Below are 10968 nucleotides of genomic sequence, written 5' to 3' on the forward strand. Positions count from 1 at the left end.
CTACCTGGCTTTACCACCTGCAAGTAGAAGCACTCACCCAACTGCCTTGCCAGTGACAAACATATTTGAAAATGGAACATGCTTTTCCTTACATGTCAGGAAAAGGAAAGTTTCCTTTTCCTTCTTCTACTCTATGGCACCCGAGCTCTGGCACTTACAGCTTTCATTTCATTTCATTTCATGTCATTTCATAACACCCCTGTTATCCCTGGCATTGCCGATACCTCGGCACCTTCGTCAGGACTGGTGATGCCTTTGGCTCTACCCGTGGCATGCCTTAGAAGGCAGCTGAGGGTCAACTCAGTGGTGCCCTTCCAGAAGGAGAAAGAATCATCCCAGTTGAACTCCCATCTCCATTTTTCTTACCCTACACCAAAAGGTCTTTCTCCAATATAGCTCTTAAAGTCCACCAACTCTCTCCTTTTAGGTACTGTCTTTTGTAGCCAGCTGCCTTGAGTCCATCTGAAACAATAGGTGCGAGTGCAAAGGCCAGCGCTTATTTTGATAGCTCTGCCTGGCCTGGCAATGGGAAAGGCTCCCGATGACAGTTTCATCTCCAGCCGTTTGCGGGTACAGATCTTCCAATCTTGTGAGGACCCCAATTCCTGGTCCGTGAGAATGTCTAAGGCTGTGAATATTTGAGCAATGAGAAGTTCCCTGATTTAAAAAAAAAAAAAGTCAAATAATTCTAGCACACCATGTGCATAGTATACATAATTATGAGGTTTTTTCCTTTTTTTTTTTTTTTTAAATTTAAAGGCAATCAATGTGCCCAAAGCATTCGATAAAGCGAATTACCTAAGTGCTTTCTCAGGTAAAAGGCCGTTTGTGTTTCTTAAGACCCTATTCCTATTCAGTTGTTGTGTACGGATTTGGCCATCATCGTGAGCCTACCCCTCCATTTTACTGTTGTCTATTGACCTCCTGGTCAGGCCTCCACATTCACTAATGTCCAGCATCCCTGTGGATGACCCGTCTTACCTTCAAACCTCGGGGTTACATACAGACTGCTATCCTTGCAGATTCATGTCCTCTCCTTTTAGCTGTTCCCTGAAAACCTCCCTCCACCTCCTTTAGATCAGTTCTTCCTTTCCTCTGAGCTGCTCTGCGGGACTTCTAAGACATTCTTCTCAAGACAAGACTTGAGCACATTCCCTCTTGCTCTCAGCTGCCTTCTTGTGTTTCACGGAGAAAACAGAAAGCTTCTGGAGGGAACACCTCCATTTCCTCTTTCTGCTGACTGTCTCCATTCAATTTCTCTGGAGATACACCCAGCTCACCGTCCAGGACAGTCTTTTCTATAAGGCCAATTCACCAGCCAGCACATTTAAGTCTCTCTCAACCTAAAATAATAATTGAAAAAGTCCCTGAGGTTCCTCAGAAAATTAAAAATAGAATCTCACTTCTTGGTGTAAATCCAAAAGAACTGAAAATGGGGTGTTGAAGTGATATTTTCACACCCCATGTTCATAGCAACATTACTCATGATAGCCAAAAGGTGCAAGCAACCCAAATACTCATCGACGGGTGAATGGATAAACAAATAAACACAATGTGGTTTATATGAATATTATTCAGTCCTAAAAATAAAGGAAATACTCTCACCTGGCAGTAACATGGATGAACCTTGAGAATATTATACTAAGTGAAATAAGCCAGTCACAGAAAGACAAATACTATATGATCGCACTTGTATGGGAGTATCTAAAATAGTCAAATTCATAGAAACAGAAAGGTGGTCCTTGCCAGGGGTTGGGGGGAGGGGGAAACGGGAAGTTGTTTAATGGGTGTAGTTTTTCTGTTCTGCGAGGCGAACTAGTTCTGTCACACAGCAGTCTGGATATACTTAACACTATTGAACTGTGTGCTTAGAAATGGTGGAGAGGGTAAAATTTTCTGTTACATGTATCTCAGCACAATTTTTAAAAAGTCCCTGCACCTCGTGTCTCTTTCCAGCTTCAACTTTTTGGAAGAGTTCTCTATGGTCATTGCCATCTCTTCTTTAACTTCCACTCTCTTCTCAGCCCACTGCCACCAGACACCTGCCCTCACCATTCCACTAAAACTGCTCTTGCTAAAGTTGTCCATGACCTCTCGATATTATGGGCTTCGAGTACTCAACCCAGGATCTTGGACACGATTCACCTTTCCCTCTCTCTCTCTCTGTTTTACTCTTTTTCCCTGCCTCTTTACTTCTTCATAAATAGTTCTTTCTTTGGCATGTTGATCTTCGTGTCTTCATAGTTCTTCATAGTTTCCTTTGAACAGCTCAATCCAACATAAAGACATAGCTATCAGATTTACATCTCTGATCAGATGTCCCTCTTACTAGTCCACTCCATCTGTATGTCCCATAGGCTCTTCAAACTCAACTCTTCAAATTCAACTCATCATCCTTCCTCTTGTTTTTTGGGATTTTGTTTTTGGTTTTGTTTTTGGCTCAATGCATGCATTCCCAAATCTTATTCTGAAATTCGGGACTCATACTGGAATCCTGTTTCTTCCTTATTTCCCATATCCAATTAGTCATAAATTTCTATGGATTCTTTTCCCCCCTATTAATTCACAAAATCATCTCAACTGCTATTGCCTCGGCTTAGGTTTTAATTCCTATTCATTTCATTGTCTTCAATTTGGTTTCTTTTCTTTCAAAATTGCCTTCCTCAAATCTATCTTGTATGTTGTGGTTTAATGATCTTCTTAAGACCTAAGCTTAATCAGGCAGCTGTCTACTTGAAGCTCCCTATCAGCTTCCCATTGCTTTTAGGTTAAAGTGTCAAATTTCTAATATTCAGTATAGATAGTTCAACTTTTCCATCAATACATACAGTGAGATAGCGTATAAAGTAGTCATCACGAAATAGTATCATGTAATATAGAAACACAAATGTAGAAGAATGAAACTCGACCATTCTCTTACACTGTACACAAAGATAAACTCGAAATGGATAAAAGACCTCAACATGAGACAGGAATCTATCAGAATCCTAGAGGAGAACATAGGCAGTAACCTCTTCGATATCAGCCACAGCAACTTCTTTCAAGATATATCTCCAAAGGCCAAGGAAACAAAATCAAAAATGAACTTTTGGGACTTCATCAAGATCAAAAGCTTCTGCACAGCAAAGGAAACAGTCAAGAAAACAAAAAGGCAACCCACGGAATGGGAGAAGATATTTGCAAACTGTATGTATTTCTTCCAAAATGGGGACTAAATTCTTCATCCCTCCACTCCATTGCCTAGCACCAAACTTGTTTGTGATTTACTCCTTATTTGGAGTATTGGGGTGTGTGTGCATATTGGTATATGAGCCTGCTTGCACAAATGGGGAGCGTGAATCCGAATCTCTGCTGGGCACTCAGCGCAGTGGGCACGCGAAAGCTTTAACTAAAGCTTTTCGCAACATCACCACCGATATTAAGGAGCATTAAACTATCTGTGACGTCGAAAGCGTCCCATACGGTGCAGCAGCGAAACACCTTTGCCGGAGCGCAGGGTGAATGAGGAGGGGCTGGGGAAGACTGCCTCCAGGCTATGGAGGTTGTGCGCAGGCGCACCCGGAAAGAAAGCCTCGTTAATCCGGCCCTCCCTTTCCAACCAGCTGCCCGCAGAGCTTGCAAATAGTCATTTCCGGGAAGCAGGCGCTTGCTTTGTGGGGTGCAACATGGAGACGACCGGTGGAACTGCTGAGCCGGTGAGACGCTGCTTTGGGGTCGGGTGGGTGGGGAAGCCGAGCGGGGTCGAGCTTTAAACACCATCTCTCCCCCTTCTTGTTCCCTTCCCAGGTTTCCGGGGAACTGGCGTCTGTGGCACATGCTCTTTCTCTCCCAGCCGAGTCTTATGGCAACGATGTGAGTATGACTCACCCCCATCTCCCACTCATTCAGCTAGCCTGGTATGTCCGCAGGGCCTGCCACGAAATTGTAACCTCCTGATGTCTTCTGTGAACTCTCTCCATGCCCGACAGAATCGGAAGTTTCTCATTCATTCTAAACTTTTTGGTCCACAAACCCAGGACAGATGCCGGTGGAAGTAATTCCCTAACTTTGCTGCAATAGAACCACCCGAGAAGCTTTTATGTTTTCAGTTGTCCAGGTCACAATCTATACCAATTAAATCAAAATTTCGGGGGGGGGGGGGCGGTGAGAGTCAGAAACTGGTATTTTTTAAAGGTTCCTGAATGATTTCATTATTCAGTAAAGTGGCACCGAATTATAGTATGTCTTGTTTAGATTCTTAAATAGAAAGCATATGATATTTTTGAGATACAAGACACAAGGACATGAGAATAGTATTAACACTCAAATGAAAGTGTGATTGATGTATGTTAGGTTAGAGTATAAGATCCAAAGGAGTTTAGCAGAAGAAGAAACCCCTAAGAACTGAGACAGCAGTATAGGAAGACTTCAGTGAGAAAGGGAATCTCTAACGAATCCTCAAAGTATAGATGGACACAGGACATGGAGTAAGGCATGGAGATGAAAATGCAAATGGCTTTGCTGGGGTCAGTGAAATAGTGAAATAGATCCATCTGGCTAGAGTGGGAGATTTTAATGAAACAGGTGATAGGTACTTGGTAAGGCTTATTTAATAATCTAGCCTGCTTCACAATACTGATTCAATTTTAAGTGTTATGGATGGGGAATTGGCTATCTTTTTTGAGGGGAGGAATTGGCTATCTTATAAACACAAATCTTATAAACAGATTATAACATGTTAGACTATTAAAAGTGAAGGATATTTCACTTCATTTATCTTACTTTGTTCTCCCAGCAACTCAGTGATACATGTGAGTATATTGTATCAGTTTTACAATGGTTTAATTGAGTCTCGAGAAGGCACTGTATCTACTGCTTTATGTAGTCTCTCACACTTCACTAGCTGCTGGACAAAGAGCCAGTAGCTTATGCTGTTAATTAGATTGTATAGGCAGCTTCTTTTGGTGGGTAGCTTCCTTCATTAAGGACAAAAGTTTTCTGTTTTTCAAACCTATTAGTCCAGTTTTTATTCTTTGACAGTAGTGTTATTGACATTACCTAGACATCCACAGACATCTTTAATTTGTTCTCTAGCAGCAGAATTGGGAGATTCTGACCTGACATTCTTCACTCCTTTGCAGCCTGATATTGAGATGGCTTGGGCCATGAAAGCAATGCAGCATGCCGAAGTCTACTACAAGGTGAGTTGTCTGTTTTCATTATTAAGCAGAATAAAACATGGAATTGTAGTGTTTCGTTCTCTGCTAATCACTCTTCTCAGCAAGTTAAAACATATGTATTTTGGAGATAATTTTTATTACTGTAAGATTTTACCCACAGAGAATGAGGGGGTGAAAGTGAATTTTATTTTGACAATGAGGAGTTGTACTTCTTTGCCCAGTGTTCTGCTGCTAACTAGCAAAATTATTCTGTAGTAGGCAATTAATAAATGTTTGATGACTGAATGGACAATTCACAGAGGGCACTAGCCAGGCAGTACTAGGCCCAAAAGGGTTTGAACTGGTGGCAAGGACTGTAGTATATTACGACCTTTGAAAACTATGTCATGATTTCATCTGGGACCTCATCTGCCTGTACTTCCTAATAACTCTTCTGCCCTTAGAACCATAAAGATTTTCTGGGGAAGGGGGGATAGAAGTGTAGTAAATTAGAGACTAGTTTCTGTTATGTTGTCTTGTGTCTGGCAGCTGATTTCATCAGTTGACCCACAGTTCCTGAAACTCACCAAAGTGGATGACCAAATCTATTCTGAGTTTCGGGAAAATTTTGAGAAACTCAGGATAGATGTGTTGGATCCAGAAGAGCTCAAATCAGAATCAGCTAAAGAGGTAAGAATTCTCTCAAATATTGCATAGCATCTCACTAACAATTATTGATTGTGAAAACATTTTTATACATCTAAACTTTTTTCAATATGCTTTAAGGAAATACGTAAAGAACCAGGGCTTTTATGTAGTTATAATCAACTAATAAGTAAGTTATGAAGTGAAATAAATATTTTTCTGGTATTTGAGTTTTTTATGTACATTAGATATATTTTTTTTCCTTTTTTTTTTTTGACTTGAATATTTCATCCCTTCCTACCCAGGCCTTTCAGGGGAGAAGGAACAAATTTACTTATGTTAGTAGTTTAGCTTGGATGGAGAGTTGGCAAATTAGCAAAAAAAAATCTTGAATGGAGAATTGGCAAATAGGATACAGAGAGGTGTTTGAATTCTCCGGATTTAAGTTCACATTATCATGGGCCATGCATACTCGGAGAACTTAGGTTTCCCATTGCTTACCTGATTATCATCCTTTTACAGTGTGCTAAAACTCTTACAGTGGGGGAAAATACTTCCCTAAGAGTAGGTCCTTGGTTTGTGATATATGTGACCTTTTAACATTGTAACTGTTAACTGTTAACTCTGTTACTGATCTTGGCAAAAATACTTCTAGCAATGGACTTCTTTCTTAAAATTTAACTTTGTGACCTTGCCACATTCCTGCTGCCTTTGTCTCATTTGTGCTTCAGGGGGGATGAGTAACTATTTTGGACTGAGTTAACCAATAACTTAAAAACAAAACAATATATTTAAGAAGTCAAATTTTAATTCTGTAGTGGAGGATTTAAATATTTTGTCAAGTTAAAATATTGTTCGTGTTGAGAAATACCAGTCTAAGGACAATAGATAGCACAGAAACTCAGTGCTAGTGAAAGTAGAAATCAGCTCAGTCCTAGTCTTTTACTATGGGTACTTTACTTACTGAGGAAGTAGAGTCCCTTCTCCTGGCCTGCCTGACTTTACCAGCCTCCTGCATTTGTCAGCAAAGGCATCTTTTTTGCCTTTATAGAAGTGGAGGCCATTCTGCTTGAAGTTTGACGGGATTGTAGAAGACTTCAACTATGGTACTTTGCTGCGACTGGATTGTTCCCAGGGCTACACTGAGGAAAACACCATCTTTGGTGAGATTCTTGCCTCTGGAGTGGTTTCTGTATAAGGAGATTGAGGAATCTGGTTTTACTGATGAATTAGTGACACGAATAGTTTGGGGATTATTTTATTTGTTACATATTTAAAGATCATGTTACTTTTCATTGAATAACTATGAGATAAGATGGTTAAGTATTTTCAGCCTCGTTAGAATTCCACATCTCTGAAGTTTATGACTGTACTGGAATGTTTTGACTGTTAGTTCAGCTTTGTTAATAGAGTTCCACTAGGTTTAGAAAAGTAACTGTGACTAAGACAATAATTAATTCTATTCACCTTTCAGCCCCCAGGATACAATTTTTGGCAATTGAAATTGCTCGGAACCGAGAAGGCTATAACAAAGCAGTTAACACCAGTGTTCATGACAAAGAAGAAGAGAAAGAAGGCAACCGTGGAAGAGAGAAAGGAACTGACAGTGGACGGGCAGAAGAGAAAGGAGCCATCAGAGAAAGAGAAAAAGCAAAAACCAACAAAGGAGAAGAAAAAGAGAAAGGAGCCGACAAAGAAATCAGCAAGAGTGGTGAAACAGCTGTGTAAGGTAGACAAGGAATAGCACCCTGGAAGCTATGACCCAACTATGTCTACAGATACTACGATGTTACTTGTGCAGACCCTGTGGTTAAATATATCTCTTTGTGCAATTGAAAGACATAAAGAAGTCCATCTTTCTAGCCTAATAATCAAGAGCTACTTTCGTTGTTCTCTTGTATGAACCAGCGTAGAGACTATTAGGGTGTTATTGAGCGTTTCTTGATATAGTGTTTCTTGGTTCTCACCACTGGTCAAGTAAGAAATTTTACAAATAAATTTCTTTTGGTTCTTATGACTATATCTATAATTGACTTTTAAAAGATATTTCCAATTATTTGACACTACAGATTTTTTTCAGGTATATAATCTTTTTGTCATGTCTAACAAAATGATTTTTGCCTATGTTTAAATGCTTATCATTGTTTCCTGCAGTAAAGTTTCCTCAAACCTGTTATGTTGTATATGGTTTGGGAATTAGAAGTCCCTATATAAGGGTTAATTCCTGCTATTTGAGTCAGTATAGCTTTCTGATTTTCTTTGATATATCTGGCAAATATTTGATGAATATTCTATGGAGATAAGAGCTAGGGCCTGAACCTGTCAGACCAGTGAATGCAGCCCAGTTCACATTAGAAGAGCAGGAAACTGGACCTGCTTCAGTACCTGCTTCTCTTCTGGTACCCAAGTTGTTACCTGAAAGCTAGCAGAAATTAATAATTAAATATAAAGCCTGATAGAGTGACTTTTATAATACTATGGACAAGAGCATACATTTACAGAGTAATATAAAATGAACATTTTTAAATGATATTTTGTCAGACTCCAAAAATAGACCAGTTGATTTTATATGGATAGAGGGGTTTCTTCTCATCTAATGGCTTTTAGGAGTGTATGTTTCCTTTATCTTTACATATGTATAAAGGTTTGTGCATGTCCCAATAGACCTACTGACCTTGATTGCTAAAACTAGTTAGAGGAAGCCACAAGGTTTATAGTGCACACAGTAAATTCTCTTAAAACTCTAACCACAGCATGATCATTCGAGAAAGGATTTAGCAGAGCAGAGAAAGGGGAGAAATGAGGCTTTTTCACCTGGTGGATATAGAAGAAAAATAAAAGGTAAACTTAATTGATGAATTATTTTCTAGGCAAGAGCTGAACTAGAGATACCTATACCTATAGCTAGCAGAAGCAGTTATACACAAAGCAAATAGGTTTCTCTATGGATTCTTTTTAGTCAGTTCTTTTTTTTTTTTTTAAAGATTTTATTTATTTATTTGACAGAGAGAGAGATCACAAGTAGGCAGAGAGACATGCAGAGAGAGAGGGAAGCAGGCTCCCTGCTGAGCAGAGAGCCGGATGCGGGACTCGACCCAGGACCCTGCGATCATGACCTGAGCCAAAGGCAGAGGCTTAACCCACTGAGCCACCCAGGTGCCCTTTTTAGCCAATTCTTAAAAATACTTAAAACATTTGTTAGACTTCTCATTTTATAGAAAATATGCCTTTAAATGAGTAGGAGAGTGGCAAATACTTCATACTAGACAGACTTTTAAAAATCAAGAACTTCCTTCACTTTATTGATTTTGTGTAGTTCATGCATTCTTTTTTTTTTTTTTAAGATTTTATTTACTTATTTGACAGACAGAGAGACACCACAAGTAGGCAGAGAGGCAGGCAGAGAGAGAGGGCGAAGCAGGCTCCCCGCTGACCAGAGAGCCCAATGTGGGGCTCGATCCCAGCACCCTGCGACCATGACCTGAGCCGAAGGTAGAAGCTTAACCCACTGAACCACCCAGGTGTCCCCATACATTCTTAAATATCCATGAACATGTGACAATACACATTGCCTGAGGGACTAGGGAAGAATAAACATTACTGGCTGCATACAAAAAGGCTGCCTGTGGTAGCCTTTTCCAGATTGCTCACCAGCAAGAAAACTTGCTTAATTACTTCTCTCTGATTTTATGGAGAATAAGCAATAAATCATTGAAAGATTACTTCAAAGTGAGAGGCATCTCTGTCTAAGAACTCGGAAATACAAACTGAGCAAAGGAAGGGGAATAAGAACACAGAACACTTCAGCAGCATTGTAAAGCTAGGAATCTAAGACCGTATCCAAGGTCAAAGGGAAGAGTGGGCAGTATTCTCAAGGTGACCTCAAGATCTCCACCCTTGGCATACATGCTCTGTATAATTCCCTCCTGTTGGTGTGGGCAAGCCTTGTGAGTATGAGGGGATTCTGTTCCTTCATTTAAGTTATAACCATTTAATTTTGAGTTAATAAAAAAGGAGATTATCCTGAGTGAGTATGGCCTAATCAGGTGAATCCCTAAGTGGGAAAAGCAGCAGCACATGTTCACCTGTTGGCCTTAAAAAAACAAAAAGCTGTGTTATGAGACAAGGGGGCCATGTGGCAAGGACCTCAGGCTAGCCGCTGAGAGCTGAGAATGCTCCCAAGCTGAGAGCCAGCAAAAAATGGGGATTTCACTCTAGTTGGAAGGAACTAAATTCTACCAATCACCAGCAAGTTTGGAAGAGGATTTCAAGTCTCGGATGAGCTTACAGTCCTGGCTGATACCATGATTTTGGTCCTGTGAGACCCTGAGCAGAGGACCAAGTTAAGCTATATCTGGACTCTTGACCCATAGGACTCTGAGATAGTAATGGGTATTGTGTTAAGCTACTAATTATGTGGTAATTTGTTATGGAGCAGTAGAAAATGGCTACAGACTCTGGTACTGGAAGTGGAGTGCTGCTGTATCAAGAACCTAAAATGTGGGAGTAGTTTTAGAATCAGGCGGTAGGTGAACACTAGAAGAATTTTGAGGACCATGATAGGGAAAGCCTAAATTGCCTTAAACAGGCTGTCAGTAGTAATAAGGACTTTAAGGATGCTGTAGGCGAGGGCTCAAAAGGAAGTAAGGAACATGCTGTTGGAAACTAGAAGAAAGGAGAATCCTATTAGTAGGGGGTAGTATTATAGTTAGTGTCCCGGAAGTTTGGGATTTGAGTCTTGGCTCTAAATTATTTGGGAGATGCTATCAAGCCAGGCTTGACATAGTATGTAAACATCTATGATTTATTCAGAATGTGGTACCATTCCAATTATTTATCTCCATGACATCTTTTGGAGGCAGGGAAAGGGCACAGACTAATTTTGGCATTTACAGAAGGGAAAATTGCAGTCATTTTGAAGTTTTAGGCCACTGAATTTGTGGTAATTTGTTACAACAGCAATAGGAAACCAATAGAGAAGGCATACTGAGCCCTGTTTAAAGGTAGAGGCATTTACTACACTGTCATTATTTACTTTGAAACTATAGTTCAAACAAAGGTGTTGTGCCAGATAATTGAGACATGAACTGCACCCAAAGCAAGCTTCAATGATTCTAAACCATTTTGAACTTATTCTTCTAAGGAATTACTATAGCTGAGTCTTTGTTAGGTGCCATTAATATAA

General features: G+C 40.0%; 1 protein-coding gene across 2 annotated transcripts; it reads left to right on the forward strand.

Annotated features, from left to right (window-relative positions):
- Positions 1–3587: 3587 nt before the first annotated feature.
- Positions 3588–7797, forward strand: PBDC1 (polysaccharide biosynthesis domain containing 1). 2 transcript variants are annotated; one of them, XM_045994535.1, is made up of 6 exons: positions 3588–3695; positions 3787–3852; positions 5121–5180; positions 5688–5828; positions 6835–6946; positions 7258–7797. In XM_045994535.1, the coding sequence occupies exons 1-6, from the start codon at positions 3666–3668 to the stop codon at positions 7509–7511; spliced, it is 663 nt and encodes a 220-aa protein (XP_045850491.1). In that variant the 5' UTR covers positions 3588–3665; the 3' UTR covers positions 7512–7797. The 2 variants fall into 2 exon arrangements, with proteins under 2 accessions (XP_045850491.1, XP_045850492.1); XM_045994536.1 differs by lacking the exon at positions 3588–3695 and having other exon boundaries at positions 5074–5180.
- Positions 7798–10968: the final 3171 nt, after the last annotated feature.

This window comes from Meles meles, chromosome X (assembly GCF_922984935.1).
Source record: "Meles meles chromosome X, mMelMel3.1 paternal haplotype, whole genome shotgun sequence".
Classification (NCBI taxonomy): Eukaryota; Metazoa; Chordata; class Mammalia; order Carnivora; family Mustelidae; genus Meles; species Meles meles.